Consider the following 25,130-nt stretch of genomic DNA (forward strand, 5'->3'; position numbering starts at 1 on the left):
ATAAAACTTTGCAAAATTTTGCTGACCTCCTGCTGTTGCCTTTGCATCAGCCTGCCCCAGCCAAATCCCTGTGTGTCCTCTCAGACAAACAGTTCAACTCCTTCCACCAAAATTACACACTGAATTTGCAGACCCCTTGTTTTTCACTATTCCATTGGAGAGTAGAAACAGTATAAGATTTATATAAAGAGTGACCCCAAAACCTGAAAAACTTGCAACCTCTGCACAGACCATCTCTGAACTTGAAAAAGGGCTCACTTAGCTGGCTAACAGAAATATTTACCCAGCTCGAGGGAAAATACTCAGCCACACATTTTTATCTAACAGTGTCTCTAGTGACAGTTTAACATGGAATTTGTATTCAAAGGGGTAATTTAACTTCAACAAGCTTTTCTTACAAAGAACACTGAAAATTGCACTTTCTCTGGTCGATGGGTGCTTTCATTGTTTCTGGTATAATGTTCTCTCAGTGTATAGAAGATTACTCATATTTTGTTACTCATATTATTTACAGACATAGGTCTCAACACATACACAGGTATTGTGTGTACCACTGAGATGCTGGAAAGAAAAACTGCTGAGATTTCCACCTCTCCAAGAGAGGGAGGTTTGAACCAGTTCCCAGATGTCACATGACAGTTAAAATAGAACTATACTCATGTTTTTATTCAAATAACTACTCTAAAATTACAAAAGATAAGTACTACCTTTCAGCATGAATAAACTTGAATACATGCTAAAAATAATCCCACATTAACTCCTGAAGTCGCTGCCTTCTGGAAGGTGTAAACGGATGGAGTTTGCTATTAGATGTTTTACATAACCATATGTCAAAAAATTCAATAGAACGAAAATTGCATATCTGAAAGGTGAATCTGCAGCATTTTGAGAGGTAGTGTCACTTATTTTTTTTAAACAGCTACTCAAATCTTTTATCTAAGATGAAGATTTTTGATGCAAATCATTTTTTTACACTCTGGTGGCATAAAAATTTTAGTGGGTAGACAAAGAGGTCTGAAATACAGTGTGGGGATTAGGGTACAGTTCTCTTACCCTCACTTCAAACTGTTTGTACTTAAGAGTGCAAGTAGCCCTGATGAAATCAATGCACTCCAGAGTAAGGGACAACTCAAAATGAGGAGGGCAAGCAGAGTCTGAGCCACTTCTGATAAATGTCCTCCAGTGGCAGACTGTGGTTTCAGCTATAAACCAGAGTCCTCCCCTTCTTTTATTTTTGCATATCACAGCAGATATGATTTTTTACCTCAGCCAGCTGGTAAGAACAGCACAGGACATCACCTTGGCTCTGCTGCCATGGAAGTTGCTGAGGCCCCTACAAGCTCAGAGAGGAGTTATTTTCTATGCCACTTATTTCCTATAAAGTTCTCTCAAAACAGTGTGTGGCACAGGGTAGGGGGACAGCACAGCCACGGTTCAACAGCTCTTTGGGAGTTTCTTGAGGAAGGGCAGTGCTGGGCTGTGTGTGTTTCTCATTAACTCAGAGGACAATTTTCATCCTTGATTCAGTCATTGCTTTCAGAAAGCACAGCTGCTGAGCTTCACCAGGAGAATGTCTGGAATTGTGAATAATAAAAGATGTATTAACCCAAATACACAGATTACAGCATTTATTCCTGCAAGATACAGCACAAACAGCTTCTTTCTATATGCACGGGTGGGCTCTGTAAATCCAAGTAAAGCAATACCATAAGCAGGCAAAACACAATACAAAATGAATTTGTAAGTAATAAGTGAAGAGTTTGAGAACTACTGCAAATGGCAACTTCTGAGCATTAAAAACATGGAAGGTGTTTCTTACTGGAACAGAATTTCCAGGACTCATCATTTGGGCTGTAGTGTCAAACACAGGACCTCTAAATACCATGGCCTTCGCTCTGCCACTTCTGCACACATCTTAATTACAAAGAAACATATTTTCAAAAATAATGGTATATATTATTATAAACCAGTTCTACTTCCCAACATTATGGTGGTATCCAAATTTCAAGCTGATAAATATGCAGTGAGACTCCTTAATGTTACTTGAAGTTCCAGTGTCAGGGAGGAAATTACATACTGGACCAGTTCCTGGAGAGAGTTTGTAAATTCATTTTGGGTCCCTAAACACTCTGCGTGTGAGCTGGTTTTCCAGTATGTTACTAGGCTCAATAACATTGAATAATGTGTGTGGGGGGGAAAATTCCCTGTAGAAATCACAGGAGTGGATAGCCTTTCCAACACAGTCTTTCCCTGTAGTGTCCAACTCAACATCCATAATTGGCAGGACAGACTGACTTAATTTTTCGTTACTGAGATCTATTCAGCACATAACTTCACAGTTCCCCCTGCTGTAAGTTGGTTCTGCTCTGATGACTTCACCCTCTGGAAGTATAAATGCCTGCCTCATTTGGACATCAAATACCACGCACTGGGGGTGGGAGGGTTTTGAAAGTCCACAGCTTACCCTTCTGTCTTCTGACATGCATCAGAGATTTTCCCTACTCCAACTGGAGCAGAAAAATCCCAGCATAAACTTTCTTTTACAGCCAGTCCCTGCAGTCATACATTTGTAAATCATTCTCAGCTGTGGATATTTATGATTCAAACATCTCTTCTTTTATCAATAAACATCCTTCAAAGCCGAGCCTTTGCTCTGTGACAAACTTGAATTCAACAAGCAAACTTTAGGCATTTTTTTTTTAGATCCAAACAATATGAATGTACAGTTAAGAATCTTTATCTTTGCAATCAGTCATTTGCCATCATTTTCCTTCTCTCCACTTTCAAGTTTTAGCAGAACTACATGATTTTATGTCTTACATAATACAGACTGGATAATTACCAAATGTCCCATGTGTTGTAGGTCATTCCTACAGCTGTTGATGCTTAAACTCTTGCCTCTTGTTTCTCCATGAGCAGGCATCCTACCAAGTTTTGATGCACACAATAGACTGGGTAAAGAGAAAGGATTCCTTTCCAATAATGAAAGAGGAAAAGGAGGAGGGGAAAAAAAAAAAAAGGAAAATTTTGAACTACTAGAGCAAAACATTTTAATCAGGCTGATAAATAAATCAGTCCAAAAAGTATCAAAATCTTTCATGAGATGGCAAAATTTATCCAGCTGTGAGTTTGAAGAGTGGATGCTGAGGGCAGCCTGGAATCTGGAGCAGAGACAGGAAATGATACAAACAGCAGGAGAAGAGGGGTTATTTTATTTACATGAGATAAGCAGCACGGCCCCTGACACACTGATTCACAAGGAAATTCACCATTGCAGGACTGTTGGTGACTGACACTTCGGATCCCGAGGTGCAGAATTCCTGAGGCTCCCGCAGCCTCGTGTTTGGGGGAAGGTAATGAGAGCATTTTGTGAGCAAAGTAGGTCATGGCTCAGTGGGAGAGGCACGTTGTCACGTCAAACTACGACAGCTTCCAAACAGCTTCCAAAGGGTTTCTTTTTTCCTGCAGTTGTTTCGTTTAGCCGAGTATAATCTGTATTTTAAGGCAAACAAGATGGTGGTAACTTATGGGTCACCTCATTCCCTCACAAGGGCTTTGTGAAAGAGGAAAGTGATTGCGCTGCCTCACCAGAAAAGATGGTGATTTGGGTAAGTAAGCTCAATTGTCTGAACAATATTCTGCAAACGAGTGAAAAAAATTGTATCAGAGAACAAAGGATGAGTCACTTAGAATTACTCAATAAGAAACAGCAAGTCAACTTTCACAGGATTAGGGTAATGTGGATATCTCCTGAAGTTATTCTTCGCTGCAGCATCAGTCATGATGGAAACAAGACACACACAGCAATGAAAATACCCTGTTGTTCCATAAGTGGAAAATTTCAAGTGACAAAAAGCAAAGCAAAGCTCTGTCACACCATATTTCTGATAGCTCATGTAAACTCTGCCAAGTGAGCCCAGAAATCTCCCAAAGAAGCCTGAGGAGCAGTAATGTCTTACCCACTATCCCACCAGGAACAAGAGACTGATGACAGGAATGATTGAGGCTGGATTTTGACACTTGAGCATACATAGAGTAGGTGTAGAGAAGATTACAGTTATGCACACAGATGGAAGAAGTAGATCACTGGAGAACAGAAGTGTGACAGTATTAAGACAGATAAAGTAATTTATTTTATAGGAAACGATTATACAGTTGAGAATCGTGGGGTGCTTTCTTTTCCATCAGAGTGAAAAGGAAAGAATATCTGATTTTATTCCACATGATCCACAAGATGTGTCATGTGCTCCTAATGGAGTCAGAGACATAAAATGGTTTAGAGAGTGGGTGAACATTTGGATTTCTACCTGATTGACAATGTGCAAGTCAGGGAATTGGCCCAGCATCAATGAGTATCTCATTAATTTTGTCATTAAATACTGTCAACACTGAGGGAAGAAAGTCATGTAACAGGTTCAGAATCAAGACGTTGCCCTGTATCTGAAGAATCAGCATTGAAATTAATATAATTTTACTAATTCCCTGTCCCAGGATTTGCCCTGTGGAAGCTGGAGCAATTCCTATGTTTAGGAGTGGGGGTTTTTAACCGATGTTTCTCAGTGTCCATTTAATCTAGTGACCAAACATAAAACCCCCCAAAACTCCGTGGGCAGTCACCCACTGGGAGTTACCTTGATGTCAGCAAGAACTTCCACCCAAATCTGGCAAAATATGGTCTTCTGCTCTGAATTACAGGATTTTGTATTGCTTTGCAGCAGTGACACCATGCACAAATCAGAAAATATTCTGCATTCAGGTGTTAATGCTTCTGTCTTCTGTACCAGGTTAAGGTGTGCACAAAACAGGGCTGATTTCTGGCAGCAGAATGGTTTGTATTCTTTGTGTTCTGGCATGCTGAGGCCAAATCCTCTCTTATAGACAACCCAGGAGTTCTACAGAAATTAAAATATGAAATCTGAAATTCTGCTTGAACAGGATGGAAGAAAATGAGTCTTTAAGGAGGAGAAGCAATTTGAAGTAGCTCAAAATTATTTCAGAAATTAATTGACTTTGAAGTAATTGGCAATGCTATCTAGGCACCGGGTAGGCAATTATTTATTTTATAAAGTAAGAGTTCTAAGGGATGTTGAAATTGGAGGGCAGAATACTTCTATAAAATATATGTTTTTTCCTGCTAGTTTTCCATAATGTTGTCTGTACATACAGACAGTACAAAGGCATCAGAGCTTTTCAAAGCCTTTTGTGTATTCTTCCTCTGCACATTAGAGAAGGAAACATTAAGAGTTGAGCAAATCATCAAAAGAAATGTATGTGCCTAAATTCTCTTTGTTTGAGTAGCCTACATGTTTCCTGAGGATCCAAGCCCAGAGACACCAGATGGTTGTTTTTCTCAGATATTTAGGCACCTACACATGCAAATAGATGCCCAGCAGTATTCTCAAGCATGTCCAACACCTCATTCTCTAAATAACCATTAAAAATATTGATGCTACATTTTTATCCTGTGATTTTTTTCTAAAATATCAAAGGAGAAAAACACTTCTGTAGAAATTTGTCAGTAACTGAAGAGATGAGCACCTGCAGGCTGCAGAGCAGGGTCCACACAGATCTGGGGTATTTCTGCCAAATGCAGCACTAGACAGCGGAAAGCCATGGCAGCAGCTCTAGGAACAACCTGGCACTGGAGGAGTTAAAAACTGCAGTTAAAGAGAGGTAAAACTACAGCCAAATTTAGTTGTGTTGCCACCATGTAGTTAAACATCTCTGTCCCTCCTTACCTTCCAGGGTTCATTAAAACTGAATGGGGACACAAAAATACACTTGGGAGGGGTGATTTGAAGAAGTTCAGCTGACATTTACCCTACAAAAATTCAGCAAGGAGTCCTTAACCCCAAAAAGAGAAGATGGAAGCAGCTCAGAGAGGAGAAGATGAGAACTATAAACACTAAACAAAATACCAAATTTACTCCCCCTTTCCTAGGAACGTGGACCTTGTGTAGCTGAGCGCCAGCAGAGCTCTCTGATAACCAAACAGCCTGTGCTGGGTTCTGCTGAAGAGGAATAGGGTGTTACTTCTGTTCTTAAGAAGAATATATGTTAAGAAGAATACGTGATGTTTTGTCCTAGAGATACTTTTTTTAGATTCCTGACACTTCGGCAAATTAGATTATAGCAAAATAGAAAAGAAGATGGTCTTGGGGAACAATTAGGGAGTTTTAAAATGCAATAAAAAGTTACAGGGAACAATCTCTTTGCTATAATTGATAGTTTCATCTCAAAGGGAATTAACAGAATTTTATGACTTTGATCTTCTAAAAAATGAGGTCCTTAACTTCATTAGTCGTTTTGCTTCTGTTTCAGTATGGATGCCACAAGAGAGAAACTCCCAGCCTTTTAAAAGGGGCAATCCTCCTACATCTGTCACAGCTGCCCTACTGAAGTTCTGTTCAAGAGATCAGTTAAAGAGATTTTGTGGCAGAAAATCCATTATAATTAATGAGCATTCATAATTAATGGCTGGCCTGATGTAGCCTTTGAGAACGATCACAGATTTTCTCTTGATGATCTTAATGCAACAATTTAACTTTATGATCACAACCTTTCTCTCTACTTAAAAACTTTGCAATGGGTTAAATGATAGCAGGAGTTAGATAATTCCACTATTAACCAAAGCTAAAAGCTCTTTAGTTTGCTGTTCTCAGAGACTGTATTAACTGTTCTGATTATAAAGCATGAATTTTAATAATAATGCTGTACTGTACTTCTCACCTGCATAGGTTTAGAACTAATTAAAATACAACAGGAACGTATCTGCCTCTATGTAGGCAAGGAACATGACTGAGTAACATCTTCTTCCATCACCTCAAAAGAACCATCTCTTGATAACACTGCTTTTCTCTGCAAAGTTAAAAATCAGGTGAAGTTTTTACTTTACTAAGGGGGGAAATTAGTTGCAAATATTTTTATTTGCTTTCTATTTCATGCAGTTTTATGAGCACTGTTAGAGGTGTGAAAAAGATAATATTGTTTTTCTAACTGATAGTGGGGTTTGAGTTTTTCAAACTTATTTCCATGAAATTACGGCAATGAAATTAAAACCAATTTGCTTGCTCTGTGAAAAAGCAGATCTTCCAGAAGCAATAAGATTTTAGATTATTAAAATAACCCTTGTCACACCCTGATAGATTTTATTTCAGGGTACATTCAATAAGCACAAGTTCCAGACCATTTTTGCTGAGGGCATCTTCCAGCTTTCCTGGGGGTGGCCAGCGAGCACCAGGACACCACACGCTCGTGGCTGAGACATGGCCCTGCCATGAAGCCCTTCTCCAAGGCTTCCCAAAGCACAGGCTGCTCCAGCACGCTGCACTCCCATCCCCTCTGACAGCCGTGGGCAGGCACCTTGCCTTGATCACTGCTAATTACAGGCTCAGGCAATGAGAGCCAAAGGCACGGAGCTGTCAGAGCCAGGAAGGGGACGCAGAGGACGCAGAGGACTCACAAGGAGAAGCTGTGCCAGCCACAGGGATGAGTAAGGGTGGATTCCCCTCCTGCAGACATTGACAGGTGGGCTTCCCACTCACAGATCTCATTTTCCATCCCTCCCTGGCACCTGGGCTTTCTTTTCTTCTGGCTCTCCCCAAAGCTCTGACCAGTAACTGCCCACAGAAACGAGGAGAGGGTGCTCCAAGGTTTGCAGAGAGACTGAGAAATCTTGATCACCAGAAAAAATTCGTCTGATTCAAGGCTGGGTCTGCTCAGGCAGGGACAATGCATTGTCATCTCTACAATAAAATATATCTGAAATATAAAGTGCTGACAATATGCAAATCCTTCTCTGGGATTCAGACTCCACAGAACAAGGAATAAACAGACACAGAAACCTGATGTAGAGGTCTAAGAGCCTTTTGTCTCCCTTTTTGGGTGAATATCTTCAGTGAACAGTACAAATCTTTCAGATCAGCTCTTCTGTAGGAATGGAAATGACAAATTTACCCTTTCCTTGTACATCGGCAGGTGTTTTTAGAGAGCATAAAAATAGGGAAGAGGTTGCTTTTCTCAATTAAGGATTTCATACAAAGAAATCGAAACAAAGTTTTTGTTCTGCCATCCTACAGATAATTTACGTCGGTTTGGGACGCAAACAAGATTTCAACTGATGGAAACCTTGTGTCTACTGAGGACAGAACATCCCCTGCTATGGGCAGGCCCTGTTTTCAGAGGTGCTCTGTGTGATTTAGAGGTGGTTTCTATCATAACACCAAAAAGACCCTGGAGTTAAAAACAAGCAATGTGATTTCTTCACTCAGACTGTTCTGAATGACAAATTAGGAATCACAAAACTGTTTTTCTTTATTGAGCAGCACACAAGCAATTAAATTCTCCAATCCCCTGGTCTGCTGGAGAACACTGTGTTCAATTTTCCTTTAATTTTTTCACAATCATAAATGAAAATATGTCTTAAAGCAGCAACCAGCCACACTGAGGGATTGGTATTTCAGTGGGATGATGGTTTAACTTTCCAGAGTGTCAATACCTTATTAATATTTCAGCTTCATCACCCCCAGGGTTCAGCTCCATCTTCCACCCTGTTTTAGATGGTTCTTTAGTCTTTTTTTTTTAATTTTTTAACCACACCAGAGCACCTTGCCACCTTTACTGATTAATCCTCTGGATCCCTGCAGGGCAAGGAAGTATTACCAAGTCTGTTTTTCAAACTAAGGAGGAGTTTGAAAACAAAGATATTGCAAAATAGGCATCTTGTTGCACAGAACATGACCAGAGATATCCAGGCTTAGCATGCATGCAGGGAGGCAGGAACACCCCCAGTCTGTAAAAAAACCTTCCATCTGTATGTCTAGGGCATCACCCAGGTTTAATAACTCCCCTTATTACTTGGTGTTGACTCCTCTTGGAATTTATAATTAATACCAACCTTAAGAAAAACAGAGCAAAAATCAATAACCAGAGAAGAAAGAGGAACCTCATCTCCCCAGCCTGTCACCTGCTGCCTGACAGACACAGCCACAGCTGCCCACCACTGACAGACCCTGCCCAGGGGTCAGAAAGAGAGGAGGAAAAATTTCTGACACCAGACAGGTGAGTTGTACCAGCAAGAAGCTATAAATAAAGACAAATTCTGGTAATAAAAGAACCCTGTGATGATCTATAGCTTCATGAACAATCCTTGGCTCATCCCAAATACCTGATGCTGGCAAAATTAATGTAGGAAGAAGGAGGGCAATTTCTACCTGATTTCTACCCGAGAGTTCAACACTTTTTCAAAAGATGATGGGGACTCCCAACCACTCCTGATCTGAGTTCCCTACAACGAAGTTAACATTACAGTTAAATAGGAAGTTTTGCAGCATACCAGTGGAACAGGCAGGAGGAGGGTTATACACGCAGGTGGGATGTTTTTGTGCGGCAGCCTGGAGAAAGACTCCTTTTAATCCTTTTGAGAAGAGGCATGAATAGGAGAGAGATGAAAAGCACAATTTTCCACAGCCTCCCCAAATCCACTTCTGATCCCCAGAGGATCTATTCAGGATGGGACTGATACTGCCTTTTATTCATGTTGCAAGCTGGTAAGGGACTGCTAACACCAGAAGCAAATAATATTCAAAACTGAAACCTTGTAGTGAGTTGTAACCCTTCATCTTTTCTTAACTAAACTTCAACCCCCAATAATTGGGGTTAAACACTGGGAACACAGCCCCTGTGAACAGCACACAGCCTTGTTACTGCACATGCCTGTTCTTGGACATGTCTCCCTGTCTGAGAGAGCAACAGGCTGGGCCAGAAACAGCCCCAGGGAGAGTCCTTGTGCTGCAGGGACAGGACTAACGTGGTCCTGAGCCAACATGTGCAGGCAGGCAGCCCTGAGAGCAGCACCCCTGTGTCCAGCCAAGGACTGAGCTGACACCCCTGACCTGGGTGAAGCTTTTCTCCTGCCCAGAGCTGGGCTGCTGCAGAGCCCAGAGCAGCATCCACGGCCCCTTTTGTTCCCAGCTCAGCTGACAAACCAGTGCTGTTTGACTAGAGATCAGTTCAAGTGTAAAGGAGGTACCAAAGACAACCTTTCTCTACAATTAAACCTTTTGCTTTTACTTCCAGAACCCCTTCCTGCTCGTGTTCTACACGTGTGGATGTACAGAAGCTGCATCCCCAGGAGCGCCATTGGATGCCCACCCACATGCTCCTGGCTGTATGAAGCTCTATGAAGCTGTGCTTTGCCTTCTGAATGCACCAAAAAAGCTACTGCACAATGGCAATTTTTGTCAGGACACGGGGAATCCATGCATGACCACACCCAACCGTTCACTATGGGTGAAGCTCTTTGCCCTGCGAAACCCCCCGTAAGCCGTGTGGAGCTGCCTGCTATGCTGGACCAGTGAAGGCAGGGCAGGGAGGCTGGGATGCTCCCCCCATTCAGGTAACAGCCAGAGTCTTTTCCCTACATCCACTGGAGCAGTGGCAAAGCTTACTGGGCTTGCAGGAGGTGTGTGGTGCTTATTGCCCACCCAATGCCTTGATGAGTCACATTGCTCCTCCCAACCTAGAGAAGAAAAAAGGATCTGGATGCAGCACTGACCAAATGCACACAAGCTCCCCTTTATAGAATCATAGGATGGTTTGGGTTGGAAGGGACCTTAAGATCATCCAGTTCCAGCCCCATTGCCTCAGACTTCTCTGGAAACTTCCTAAATACTCCTCCTTTAGCTGGTGCAAACATGTCCTCAGAAACCTAATGGTAGAAGTGAGTTTTAAATAATACACACAGGCTCTTCTGAAGCAAAACATTTTCAAGACTTCTCTGCACTTGAGCCAATTTCTTCAGGCATCCTGCCCCATATTTAAGAACCAAGGGCAAGATCCCCACATTAGATGTCTAGTGCTAAGTTTTATGGCCCTGAACTTGAAAATATGTTCCTAAATATATGAATCTCAGGCACCTGAAAATAAGTATTTGCCTTGGGATTGAACAAAAAAGGAAATAATCCCTGTATATTATTTTTATTTTCTTTCCTTTATATGGTTTTAAGCTGCTTTTATGCGGCACTGGAAAGTTACAGCCCGTGATTTGTTGCATTCTGGTCTGGTAATAGAAACATCCCCCTGACTGCTGCTCACTCTGCAGAGCAGAAGGATCGTAACGCAGATTGTAAATGGTTGCATTACGGAGAAAGATAATGTTTCTTTCCACTTTCATTTCCCTGGGTTGGTATTTATCGTGGTAGGGGTTGCGTAAGCATATGAGAGAGAGATCATGCATTATTTACCAGGCTGAAACAGGGGAAAGGCTCCAGCCTTCACAGTGTGGATGAACGCCCAGCAATTCCCACCTGCTAAGATTTGTGCTGTGTTTGGTGGGAGCTTGGCTGAAGGATTGTTAAAGCAAATAGGATCATCCTGCCAGCCTGGAGAGTGGCAGTGGATGGGGCTGAGTGTCACAGGCTCTGTTCTCCCACCTTCCATCTCTGGACAGTTTATGTCATTATTTATTTCACACCTTGGCAAGACTGGACCAGAACTGTCACCGAGTCACCACAACCATCAGCAAATTCCTTAAGGTCTGCTGGGGCTCCAGCTCCAACACATCTGAAGCACATTTCTTGCTCTTTAATGTAGCTGAGGGCAGACAAACCTAGAGATGGGGGTGACACAGGAGGAGGCAGAAGCCTTTCCAGCTCCATGCTTGTCCCCATGATGCCACCGGAGCCAGTGATGCTGACCCAGTTTCTAAGCAGGACAGGAAGTTGCAACACTCTAAGGTTTATTATCATTAAACTCCAGCCAGTGTCAGAGGCTCTGTGTTTGTCCTTGCAGTGCTACTGCCAGTGCACATAAAAACTAACAAAATAAGCCACAAAATGCTGACAGCCTTGGGAAAGAATTAAAAAAATCCCAAAAACCAAGAAACAAACCTATTGAAACTCCTAAATAAGGAATAAGTTAATGAGGAAAAATTACAAGGAACTGAAGACTTTAAATGCTCTTCCAAATTAAAGAGAACAAAGGGAAAGGATCACCTCTTATTTTTGCAATTAAGGTGCTATTTATGGCAATTTAGCTGTTTTAAGATTAAGCCTGGATACAGTGCCACAGAAAATACATCTGATTTACTCCCAAGGCTTCTCATCAGTTTCTATATAAGCACCAGCCAGCCAAAAAGCAGAAGTTCTGAACTCCCTGCATGCACACAAAGTGGCTGTAAAACACCCCGAGGATTTATCCCCATGCTGGGCAGCTGGACTGTGACCACTGGAATCAATCCTCAACCCACAGTGCTGGCACTGGAGCTGAACTACTGCATCTTCCGAGAATGAGAGAGAACATTTTGTAGGAGCAAAAGGGAAAAATAAAGATTCTGGTTCTGTGTCTACATGCAACCTGCATGTGAAGAGGGGTGGAAAGAGGATGCTCAGAGGGGCACCCCGTGTTTGCAGGGAAGGGACACAGCCCCACGAGGCCGTTTGGAGGCACTGACCTGGCAGAGTAAAGAGCCCCTCTGCCCTGTCCCAGCAGTGAGGGAACCATCCCACCCATGGGACTGTCCCATCCACCTCCAGGGACACATCAGTTGGTGTGGGGGAATGCTCCCCACAGGCTCAAGGGAGGGAGGGAGGTGAAAGATGCCAAGGAGCCCCTGGCAGAGCCCTTTCTTCTGCACCACACTTCTGTGCAGGGAGAAAACACACAATGACCATGACATCCCTATGCAACTTTTGTAGTATTTTCCCCCTATTACAGAGTTTATTTGCAGAGAACCTGTATGTTACACATTACGACTGTGCACACTATTTGTAGGATTCAGCCCCAGATGCCTTCTTGTTTTTCCTACATATTAATAAAGGAAATAAATAAAAAAGGATGTAAAGCTTGTTTAAACTCAAAAACAGATCAGAGAGGAGAGAGCTGAGGATGGGATGGTGCTGGGAAGACGTTCAGCCTTGCTGTGCTGCTGCTCACAGACTCCCTGCTTTGAAGGAGACATGAAAGGAGACATTGCAACATGACAGTTGCAAACTCTGTGGCTCTGTTGATTTTTCCAACCCCCACGGCTGCCTGCCTCGGCGTCCTGTTCTTTGAACCCACACAGAGTAAACAGGTGTCACTCCTGTGGCTCTGTGGGCAGGAGATGTGTTCCCAGAAGGAGCACTGGGGGCAGGCAGGAAAAGCCCCCGCTGCCATCCTGGAGAGCAGCATGTGGCAGTCAGAACACTCGGGCTGAAAAAGGGGGGAAAGAGAGAGAGAGAGAGGAACAAAAATCAAGAAAACCTTCCATAGAGGAAGATCTCCTTGTGAATGAAAGGATCCCCAGGACTTGTAAGTAAATACATAGGTAATGGCTTTTCTGAGGATGGCTGCAGGAGGATTTGAACAGGGATGTGACAGAGATGTGTCAGCTTTCTACCACCCCAGCAGAGCTGCTGGAGGACCAAGGGGTTTAACTGGAGCACCTGGAGCTTGGCAGGAGGTGAGAACACACTGACCAGGGCCTCAGAGGGTGTTGCAGCGATTTGAGTTTATTAAAATCTGACTGACCAGAAGATTTCTCTTCTCTTCATTCACCCTCTCTCAGCAGAAACACTTATTATGCTAAGTGAAATGTTTAACCACTGGCACTGTTGGCTGCAACAGCTCATCATAAGCAGCTTTAGCATTTGCTGGGATCAGCACCCTGGGGCCGGAGATGGTGTTTTCCTCTGCCCAGTTACTCCTCTCTTCCCCACTTCTCTCGCCTCCAGCTCTGTCCCCTGTCCCTTTTTCAAGTTGCAATGCGTTAAAATAAAAGTATTAACAGTGCTTATCTGATGCATGGGAGATTGTGAGAGCAAGCTGGCAAGCAGCCAGGAGCTAATAGCAGCATAAAGCAATTTGCTGAAAAAAAAGAATTAACATGCTAATTGTCAGGCTGGAGAGGGTGCTGGGGATCACAGAGAAGTAAAAAAAAAAAAAAAAAAAAAAAAAAAAAAAGAGAAGAGAAGACATTGATTACTCTAGATTTAAACAATAAAGGACTGAGGAAGAAAGAAAGGTTTTGAGGCAATTTTCTTCTTTTTTGTCCCATTTTCTGCTACCCTCCCCCAGCTCAAAACCTCCAGCCAGAGCCTCAGGCACTCACGGGAATTTATCCGAAGATCTCTTCCTCTTTAGCATCGTGTCACTGCCAGCTGCACCACGGGCTGCGGAGCTGGTCGGCACCACCACGCAGCTCTGCCCTTCCCACGGAGCAAGTGGAGCGGCTGTCGAGGGGAAAGTCAGGTCTGACAGACCCTGCACAGTCCCAGCTCGCAGCTCGCCTGAGCCCAGCGCAGGGAGGAGGTTTCCAAAGAACTGACCCTCTCCCATTCCCAGGGAGGCTTTTTTGGTGTTTCTTTCTTGAACAAAGGGACATTGCTCTTTTTTTTTAATTTCTTTTTTCAATTTATTTTTCTCAAAGCTATGAAAGGAGTGCCTGGAAAGCTCAAGAAGAAAGCTCAGCCTCTTAACACTGGCTCCACAGAGCGCCGTTAACTGGGATTAAGAAAGTCCACTAATGCTTCCCAGCACCAGGATTTCAGCAGCACGGAGACTCCCGAGGCAGAGAACCGCGACGGCAAATCCAGCAGAATCTCAAGGCAGCAGCTGCCTCTCCATGCAGATGCCGTTTAACTCCGGATTTATGTGCATCCCACTTCTGAAAATCGGCTGGAAATCCATCGTGCCTCCCCGTCACGGACAGTGAGTGCTGCCAGCCCAAGCCGTGGCTGCTCTGTGCCTGGTGCCAGCACCGGGGCTGGAAGTGGCTCTTTCCAACCCCATGCAGGTGGAGCGGTGGCACGGGGCTCCCAGCGCATCCCCAGAGCTCCCAGCACATTCCCAGAGCTCCCAGCATGTCCCGGCTGACCAGCAGATGAACCAGCGCATTTCCCCAAACGAGGCGTGCTGGGGGAACAAGGGCCAGGACACGAGGTACCCGTATCATTTTTGATTAATATTTGTGGATAAATGCTGTTAATATGAACCAAGAAGATTTAAAAGAAAGTCACTGAGCCATGCAAGTGAATTAATTTGTTTTAGACAACATGAGGCTGGTTTGCAGCCTTTTACAAGCAGGAACATTTTTTCTTTCCTATGCCAAAGACTGACTGCATTTGCCCTCCTGCTTTACTTCTACTGTGGAGGAAATTTAAGCAAGAACATGTATAGTGAATTGCTCAATTCAACCAGTGCCACTGAAGCTCACCTAATCATTCAGACCAACACGCCCTACCTGAGCAGCACTCCGAGACCCGTGAGCTCCTCCGCTCTTTACACGTCGACAGCCAGGGTGTTAAAAGAAGGGGAAATAAATAAGCCAGACCTGGTGACTTACATCATTCTGTTTTTCTTTCTGTTCTTGACTGTGACATTCATTGTGTTCTTCATAAACTGCCAGCTGAAAAATTCTTTTTTTGCTACTCTTCCTTACGACAGATCGCTCAGGGAAGCGAGGAACCCGTGGAGGACACAAGCTGTCTGACACTTCTCATTCCGGCAGGAGCAGGCACCAGAAACCCTGTGCAATAAGGAGTTAATGCCATGTGCCAGTGCATGGATTTGACCCCGTTTAGAGTAATGGGCAGCAGGAGATTGCTGAAAATTATGCTGTATGCCAATCTGAGTAGCTGTAAATAAAAAGCTGTTATGAACTGAAGAGAATGGTTTAGCAAATTCATACAGTTTTTGCAAAAAATTGCCCCGTGATTCCAGATTAAGCTCTGTGTGTATGCAAATGTCATCATCCACCCATTCAGTGTCCATATAAGGATAATTGTATTAACAACAATCTCTGATTTGGGCATCTGGTGGAGCTTGTTCCCTCGTGTTTATGAAACCAAGCATCAAATGTAAAAACCCTGTGTATTTACCTAACAGCTCCACACTGAGATGAGTTTACTTTCCAGACCCATTTCTCCCAACTGCTGCTGGAACTGCATGGTGATGCCTTGGGAGGCCTACCAGGCAGGAGGAGAAAATGACAAATGTTTATTTAGGCTTTAGATTGTCATTCTGTTAAGGGTGTTTTTGATGTTTGAATGTGTCATCGATCAAGTTTTAAGTTACTACTTATGTGAAACACTTATTACACAAGGAATTTGTTTTCAGCTTTCATAAGCTACAAAGGAAATTATTTGCCACAGCATGAAACCAAAATAATCAGGATGGGGAGAAGGGGGGAAAGGAAATGAATATATTTAATATTATGTAAACTAATGAAAGGGGTGAGCAGAGTGTTCCAAGTTTAGTACACAAAGTAGATAAGTTCTGAAAGCCATAAAACACAGCTTTATAGGAATAGTTGCTTTACTGCACAGTATCCCCACTCCTTGCTCTTCATCTAAATCTAGCCCAATTAGAAGCATGAATTATCAATATGGCAACAGCTTGATTCAACACTGGTCACTGGTACCCCCCACCATTTTAAATTATTAACTATCTGATTTTGTTCTAAAAGCTTCTGCTCAACACTGGTAGCTGACAAGCTATTTTGTGGTGCTGATTTTTTGTAAACTTGCAATTACAGCACAATTCCAGATCAAGCTGCATGAACCCGGGAAGAGTGTCCATAATTCCCACATACAGTGGGCAAAGGGCTTTTTTTTTTTTTTAAACCCAATGGCTCAACGTACAGGAGAATTGCAGCTATCCAGAAACACCCAGTCCCATCCCATATCGTATTTTAGCTGCAGTTTTGGGTATTGGATCATCTGAAATGGGGTTCAAAGTGGAGTCAGACGCTGTACTCCTAACCCCGTTCTTGACCAGCAGAGTACAACAGAGGAACTGTGTGTATATATGTGTACATAACTTCTTTCATCCAAATGAGGAGCTTTTACAATGCAATTACACACACATACAGGCTTGCACTTGAGCACACAGACAAAATGTGTATATATGGAAGTCTGTTTGCAAGCATTTTCTTTTTTAACCCAAAAATTGTGCAGTTGATAACACTTCCATGTCGTTGTCTTTGTTACCATGTTTTATTTTGCTCAAATAAGCTAAACGACTACTTAACAGATCTCAATATTTTATTCCTTGATATGTGGCCAATATTTCCTCTGAACCAAATTTAACTGGTGTAATTCCAAGTAGTTACTCTAATGTAGAAAGCAACAATAAATGCAAGTGTGTTTCTCTCAGCCCTTTTTGAATAAATCAAGTTTTATCAAATCAGGCATTTCTTATTTATTTTTAAGTAATGACAGCTTGTTTTCAGCTACCAGCCATAATGAGTTGGGTCTAAGAATTTCTGCTGGCAAAAGCCTCAGAACCTGACAGAGCACATGTTGTGTTGCACTCTCTATTTAAACATTCAAGAATAACTCTGGAATAATCCTATTTTTCTCTGCAGCCTGGTTGGAGCAATACTACAGAAGAACCTGTCATGCTGAGGGTGTTAACTGATTTTCTGGGAAAGCTTTTATGCATGCCCTGTGTTGCTCTCATCAATATTCAGCATCATTTCTATTGCAGAAGAAAGTTGTATTAATGATATTCAGAATCACAAAATCCCAGAACAATATGGGCTGGAAGGGACCTTAAAGATCATCCAGTACCACCCCCCCTGCCATGGGCAGGGTCTTCTTTCAATGCCAGGTTGCTCCAAGCCCCTTCCGATCTGGCTTTGAGCACTTCCAGGGATGGGGCACCACCACAATTTTAGCCAATGTGTGAAAAGTGCATGTAAGAAAACATTCTGTTTCACCAGGCTCAGAATTCAAGCTGACCAAAAAATCCACTTTCCAATCACAAGCACAAGGGAGGGACTGATAGGCATTGCTTCCCTTGCTGGAACTGCTCTATTAGATGTACAACACCTGTGGGGTCCCACATGGATTCTCCATTCCTTCCCATCACCTTCTGCCAGTCACAGTCCTGCCTCTGACACAAACACACCATTCCCTGTGTCTTTTACCAAATCCCACTTTCTCAATGTGTCTTTTGAAAGAGTCTCTGAACACAGCCCTGCAGCAGCCTCCCCCCTCCTGACGGCTTTTCCTCAAGGCAGACTGGAGGTCAATACACTGCTACACGAAGGATGAGCGAAACACCAGGAATCTGGGGCACGAGGCTGTGAGAAGCAGACTGGTCCCCATTCAGAGGAATTCTTAATTATAGGCTTTGCTTTCAAAAGATGAGCAGCTCCCGTAACACTCTGAGGAGCAGCCATACGCTTCACATCCGTGGCTAAGTGCTCCACTCAATCAGGAGCTGTGTGTTAAACAAGCTTCTAACTCTCCCTCTGGGCCAGGGAAACAACTCATCACTTCCACCTGGAAGCAGTGAGATGCTTTGAAGCTGATGCCATCCTTTCAATAGATTATTATTATAAATATTATTATTATTGTGATATTTCATTCTGTTGGCTTCAACCACTTAGTCCATGGATGGTTTTGAATCCAGCTGCCCAAGCTGTTGGCACAGGTAGTGCCCACGGGGAGTTTGCCACAGCACTGTACTGAGTAACCAAGGAGAAACCACCAGCTCCGTGCTCCTCTGCGAGAGCATTCCATAACTGGGAGCTCACTCATCCCATTGCTCTGCCTGAACACTGGGTTTGTTAACATTCTGGGGACCCAGCAGGACCCATTTTTCTTCTCACATTTCCTGCTGTAGGTGGGCTTCCCCATGAGCATTTGTCCTCCTGCACTTCCCTTTCCCTGAACAAAAAGCAGGAGCTGAGGGTTTTCTATACCCCTTGCCACATGGCCATCACAACTTCTGCCTGGAAAGAGCTCACCCATGGGACTAACAAGTCAGTCAAACTGCACAGCAAGACAAAAGGCTAAGAATAAATCCTAAGAGCTAAATATCCCACGTCTGTTTGGGGTGTCTCAGCCTGGTAAATAACCCAGTGCTGCATGGCAAGGCCGCGTTGCATGATCACACTCCAAACCTGTATCAAAGCACTGGAGCCACAGCAATTTGTAACTCACTTTCAGGAGATTTCCTCTAGCAGGTGCAAGCCCCAATTTCCTGGTGACAAGCGGCTGCCTCGCTCCCACACAGCAGAGTCTGGCCAGACCCGATCCCAGCGGATCAAAAGGCTCAGTTCAGCTCTCCAAGGCAGTGTCCCCACTGAATGCTGCTCTGCCCATTTTGAGGGCAAGGAGCTTTACCTACCTGATATTTGAAACATTTAAAACAATGAAAGACATGTCAGACTGAGACGGTGAAAGGAAGACCTGGATTGTGTTCACAGCACATTTGTCTTTAGGAGGTTCTTTCTTCCAGAAACTACAGGTATAATAGAGAAATTTGCTTTATATCCAATAATCCATACAAAAAGTCTCCCAGGCAACAAGGTACACAGTCACATCTTTTCAAGTTTTTTTTCCCTCCTCTTTGCCCTCCTGGTATCATCAAATTCCTCCCTGCAGGGCCGAGCATCTGCATAGAGTACCACTGGTAAATTCTATTCATGGACACAACCTGTTCAGTCCTAAGTTTGCACTTCTAGGTTTAATATACTGTATTTACCTTAATTTCTTCGAGGAAACTTATGAATTCCTTCTATAAAAATCTTCCAGTGAGAATGCTAGAGACCTGAAATCTCCGAAAAAATAGTCTGCATTTGGCTTTTACAGAACAGAGCCCATTTTGTCTGTTTTGTGTCTGAAGTCAAAGTCACACACACAGCACAAAGCTGTCTCAAGTGGCTCCTGAGTTTGCTGTCAGCAGTTTCTCTAAGAGACTTCAGAAAATCAGAATTTGCAGGAGTGACTGGGTTACACAGCACTTCTAATTTAGTCCTGGAAATAAATTCTGTTATTGCAAACAACAAAGTTATTCCTCAAAAAAATAGAAAAAAAAGGTATTTATAAACAAATTAAAACTGGCCTTAGAACAGAAAAGCTGCGAATTTAAAAAGTGTGGGGTTTTTCTTCCAATGTCTTATGGAAAAAAGGAGTCCTGTAGGAAGCAGGAATACAGAATGTCTGGAGATGACCCAACAGCTCCACCCCCCAGAACCTCACCCTTCAACCCCCTCACCTTCCATCTCCGTGGGAGTGAAGTAAATTTACAGGGTTTATCTTTGGGAGGGGAAATGTTATCTTAGTACACTTATATCTGAACACAAGTTAGAAGCTTATTTTCAAGACTTAAGTCTGATGAAAAAATTGATTTCACATTAATCTGCTGGTGTGTATAAATACCACCTGTCATTTTGCCTTTATGAAACTTTTACCTTGCCCTTGCAGTCCCACATCACCTGTAGCAGAACATTTCCGTGGCATAGTCCCTGTTTGTGCAACTCCCACCTGCAGAGCAGCAGCTCAGTCTCTGCTAACTCAGCATCCCTTTGGTGGCAGCCAAAACCAACTCCTGCCTGAGGCAGGGGGCTCCAGGTGACGACAGTGACACAGCTGCCCATGACACCTCTGCATGTGCTGCCCACTGCTTCTGTCCTGCGGCTCTCCCTCCAGCAGAGCACAGGCAAATCAAACAGCGAGTTCATCAATTAAATATGGAACTGACTGACCTGGCAGAAACCTGCTCTGCACTCCAGGACAAGAAAGCTCTCTCTTGTCACAGGGTATGGGACACCTTACTTTAAATGACAGTGAGATACTTGCTTTTCACATAGCAGTGAACAGAAATAGTCTCTGACTTATTTGACACACAACGTAGGTTGGAGAGGGAGTGGAAGAGAGGTGTTTCACCCAAAGCGTTTTTTCCCCCCTGTGAAAATCCCATGAATGAAAAATTTCAGAGGTTACTTTTCAGAGTTGTTACTGTACCTCCAAATGTCCCAGAAAGACCAGTAAGATTTAAAAAAACCCCTTCATTTCTACAAAATTATTTAAAACTTTTAATAATCAAGGTATTTTGGTTGCTTGCTTTTTACTTATAAAGCTGTTCATAAAAATGCACATAAAGCTTCTGAAAAGCCAGTAAGCCACTGAAACTTAATCTGGATCTTGCTCACAAACTAGACTGTATCATCTGTGTAACACTATTACAGTGTATCTTCTGGGGATTTTCATGGCAATCATTGTTTTGGAAGCAAACCCATCAAAACACTAGAGGAGACACTGATATAAAACAGTAACAAGAGATTAATTAAAAAAACAAATTTTTACCTGAGTGATTGGATTCTCACATTCAGAGGAAAAAAGCTCTTATGATTGAGAAAATGACAGAAATTCAGAGTGATACTGCAGGTGGCAGTCTGCTGGTAAAATTAAATCCCAAAGCAGGAAGCCCAGACAAGATAAAGTCGTATCAACATTTTCATTTCACTTTTATACTAGAGAAATCATTTGTCATTGCAGAACTGGGATTCAGGGGTTTTGTACTCACTCTGTCCAAAAAAGATTTAACATATGCACACCACTTTTCAACCTCTGTTTCTGCAGTATCTTGGTAAACAAGGGTAAAGTTTTCTTCCCTTCAATCTTTAAAAATAAGTTCACTGAACTTCTAAATTTACATTTTGTTGCAGCAGCACTGAGTTACAAGAGATATCTCAGCAGCCTTCAATTCATTGAAAGGCTGTTGGTCAGCAGTTCAAAGCTCGACACATTCAGACATGATGAATTTTTTCAAAATGTTATGGTTGGCCACAATGGTAAAAAAAACCCCAACCACTCCCAACAGTAATCAGATTGCTACAGTCTTATATTTTTCATACTACCAATTGAAGTATTTCTGTAAGTACTATCAAAATGATACCATTTTGGCTGGCTGCATTCTGCAAGAAAAAAGAACTCTTTAAAAGAATGAAATAATTTAAGTCTCTGCTTCTGAGAGCACAGCAGCTTCTATGTCACCAAAAAGCTACAGAAAAGTATTTTTAAAATGAGAGAATCACCTTTGCACGAGGAGGAATATGGACATGGAGAGGCATCAGCAGCAAGTTACATGTGACAAATTAACCCTTGTAAACAAATACTTGAGACACAGAGTTACAGAAGGAATCAGAAGAATCTGTGTGGTTTTTGTTTTGTTTATTGAAATATGAGCAGCAGTATGCAAAAAATATCTTTTAAAACATAACATAGCAAAACCTAGTAATTTTAAAATTAACAAAATAAAAAGATGTTTAGAGTTAAATGAAAAAACGTCATTGCTAGAACTGTGTTTCCTACAATGTAAACAAAAGCATAAAGGTTATGCTTGCAACAAACACAGAAGCAGGTTTATGGAGCAGCACAAGAAAGCAACATTATGTTGTAATCTGATCGTTTGGTCTATTGATTTGAATTCAGAATGGGAAACCTTCCTCAACAGAAACTTCACAACTACAGAAGAAAGTTAGTCACATGTTTGTCATCTGAAGCAAAACATTTAGAAAATGTTTTGCTTTCATTTTTGGTTTTTGTTTGTTTGCTTTTCCAGAAACCATCACTAGCAACACTTTGAGCAAGTAAAAAAATATCTTGAAAAAGTTATTATTTCAGACTAGTGAGGAAGCCTGACACATTTTAATTTCCTCCAGAGTTATACTGCAAGAATCCCAAGTTAATCTTACACCCAAGAATTGACAACTTTCACATTTTAATACTGTGGGGGGAAAAAAAATCATTGCTTCAAACAAAAACAAAAAGAATCCCAGTATTTTAAACAGTTCTATCCTGAATCCTAACACCTGGGCTGTTTCATCATTCTTTTGCCTGTTGGGCTGTTCTGTCAGATTTGTCTCTCATCGGTCAGTCGTACTGGAAGGTTTTATTTTGGTCCTGTAGAATCTATAACCCACTGTCAACCCTTCATGGACAACTACTTCATGCCTAATGCAGTTAAATGAGTGTGATACACAAGGCACTGACTGACTGCCAGCAAGACCCAGGTGTCTAAGGAGCAACAGCCAAGCTGCTGTCTTCCCTCAGTGACCATAAAAGCAATCCCAAGAAAGGCTCAAGTACAAGCCTGCTCCAGGCTCTCTGCTGGTATTGCCAAAGCTGTCAGTCAGTGCTGGGGTTGGCGCAAAGCAGAAAGATGCCCAGAAAGAAGGAAATACACTACAAAAGCCAAAGCAGTTTTTTACTGAAAGTAACATTCAGTCTAAGCTGGGCTACACTGGAAAGGCCCCATCTGCCACTACCACACCACTGGCTGAGTTAATTTCTCCATCCCTCCGTCTAGACCAAGAAGTGAATTCTGCACAATGTGCTGTACCAGGAGCAGCACTCCCTGCTCTCACTACACTTTACATATCGTTGGCATCTAACAACTTTCCATCCAATCCATCCGTGTGCCCATATCTGAATTTTGTATCAGCAGCACAGATGAACAAAACAGGGTTAGGAACACCATGAACCAGTAGCACACAAAATCTGCTACGCAGAAAGCTCCCAAAACGCCCTACTATGAAAGAACAGAGAAGTAGAACGCAGACAAATCTTACTGGGTTCACTCCTGCAAGCCTGCCCTGCCAAAACCAGCAGCCACAAGGATATCCCAGCACTGCATCTATTACAGTTCCAGAATATGCACACAAGCAGAAAAATGCCAGAGCACTTCAGTACTTAATGACAGCATCAGAAGTGGGTTAACTGGATATTATTGCAGAAATTATGGTTCAGTGCACGGGTAGCCAATCTAACCACAATACCAGCACTAAGCACCAGCTCTGGCTCACAACAGCCACTTCAGCACCCATTCTTGAGTCATTCAGTTGGCCACATATAAGCATACAAGTGAAGAGAGATGAAGCCAGGTGAAAAACATTTTGGATAAAGTAAAATCTTGTACCTACAACTGCAATCTTTCCTTAATTCAATGTGCCATGTCATTTATTACATAAGCAAGTCAAGAAATATAACATTCTGTAGTGTCAAATATACATATTCAGCAACTTGACAAAAGTCAGGCCCCAAGAAGAAAATAGAAGCTGGATCCTGTGGCCAACTGACTTGGCATCTTATTCAATCAAAAGAACTGTCTGTGGGTTGCAGCTCCAAAGAATGAAAGGGAAGAACCCAAAGCTAAGTGGCAAATAATGTTACTCCCCTTCTCCTGAAGATGCAATCATCTGTTTTCAAACATACTTGAGACACTGTTTAAAAAAAAAAAAAAACAACAAAACAAAACACAAAAAACCAGAACAGTAATACAGAAAGTCCTGTACATTAAGGTTCTGCAGAAGTGTTACAGTTTATTCCTTTAAGGCAATTCATAAAAAACATTTTAATGACACGTAAACAATTTTAATCCTTTAAGATCATTTGTTACTTAGGTACCATATGATGCACGATTTCCACATTTGAGGAGAAACTGTCATTCAACAGAAGACACAAGAACTTGTTTAAAAAAACCATTGTTTCAGGACTGCAGTAATTAACTGCAACAGATCTTTTAATAAGTATTTGCATATTAGAGTTTTCAGCCTCTTCCCCAAACACTGAACCCTTTTCTGAAGAGGTGTTCAGGAAAGAGAAAAATCAAGGTGAGAAGTTAAAAAATATAATAGGGTCTGTCTGCATGCAAAATTTTGTATATAATTAATTTCTAACTATCTTAAAATGTTTCTTTCAGCCTCTTTTTTATTATATAAAGGGGGGAAATACGTGTATGCCATGTAATTGATTTTAGTGTTTAGTACAGTGTTTAAATTCTCTACCAAAGTTTGCCAAATGCAAATGGCATGAAGTTCAACAAAGCCAAGTGCAAGGTCCTACACCTGGGTCACAGCAATCCCAGACACCCCCTACACAACCTACACAACCCAGGTTGGGCAGAGAATTGACTGAGAGCAGCCCTGCAGAGAAAGACTTGGGGGTAGATGGCTGATAGAAAGCTCACCATGAGCTGGCACTGAGCACTCATAGCCCAGAAAGCTGACGGAATCCTGGGCTGCATCCAAAGGGCAGCAGGGGGATTGTCCCCCTCTGCTCTGCTCTGGTGAGACCCCACCTGCAGTGCTGAGCACAGTCCTGGGGCCCTCAATGTAGGAAATGGAAGTGCTGGAGCAAGTCCAGAGGTCACAATGCTGGTAAGAGGACTGGAGCACCTTCCCTGCGAAGAGAGGCTAAGAAAGTTGGGGCTGTTCATCCTGGAGAAAGAAGGTTGAGTGGGGACCTCATAAGAACCTTCCAGTATCTGAAGGGGCTACAAGGAAGCTGGAGAGGGACTCTTTGTCTGGAACTCTAGTGACAGGACATGGACTAACAGGTCCAAATTGAAAGAGGGCA

General features: G+C 42.5%; 1 protein-coding gene across 2 annotated transcripts; it reads left to right on the top strand.

Annotated features, from left to right (window-relative positions):
- Window positions 1–12,992: 12,992 nt before the first annotated feature.
- On the top strand, window positions 12,993–17,163 carry SMIM32 (small integral membrane protein 32). 2 transcript variants are annotated; one of them, XM_048320247.1, is made up of 3 exons: window positions 12,993–13,290; window positions 14,408–14,688; window positions 14,774–17,163. In XM_048320247.1, exon 3 carries the CDS (start codon window positions 15,149–15,151, stop codon window positions 15,467–15,469), a length of 321 nt encoding a protein of 106 aa, XP_048176204.1. In that variant the 5' UTR covers window positions 12,993–13,290; window positions 14,408–14,688; window positions 14,774–15,148; the 3' UTR covers window positions 15,470–17,163. The 2 variants fall into 2 exon arrangements, with proteins under 2 accessions (XP_048176204.1, XP_048176203.1); XM_048320246.1 differs by having other exon boundaries at window positions 12,993–13,306; window positions 14,408–17,163.
- The last annotated feature ends 7,967 nt before the right edge of the window (window positions 17,164–25,130 follow it).

The sequence above is a fragment of the Corvus hawaiiensis genome, chromosome 15 (assembly GCF_020740725.1).
Source record: "Corvus hawaiiensis isolate bCorHaw1 chromosome 15, bCorHaw1.pri.cur, whole genome shotgun sequence".
Lineage (NCBI taxonomy): Eukaryota > Metazoa > Chordata > Aves > Passeriformes > Corvidae > Corvus > Corvus hawaiiensis.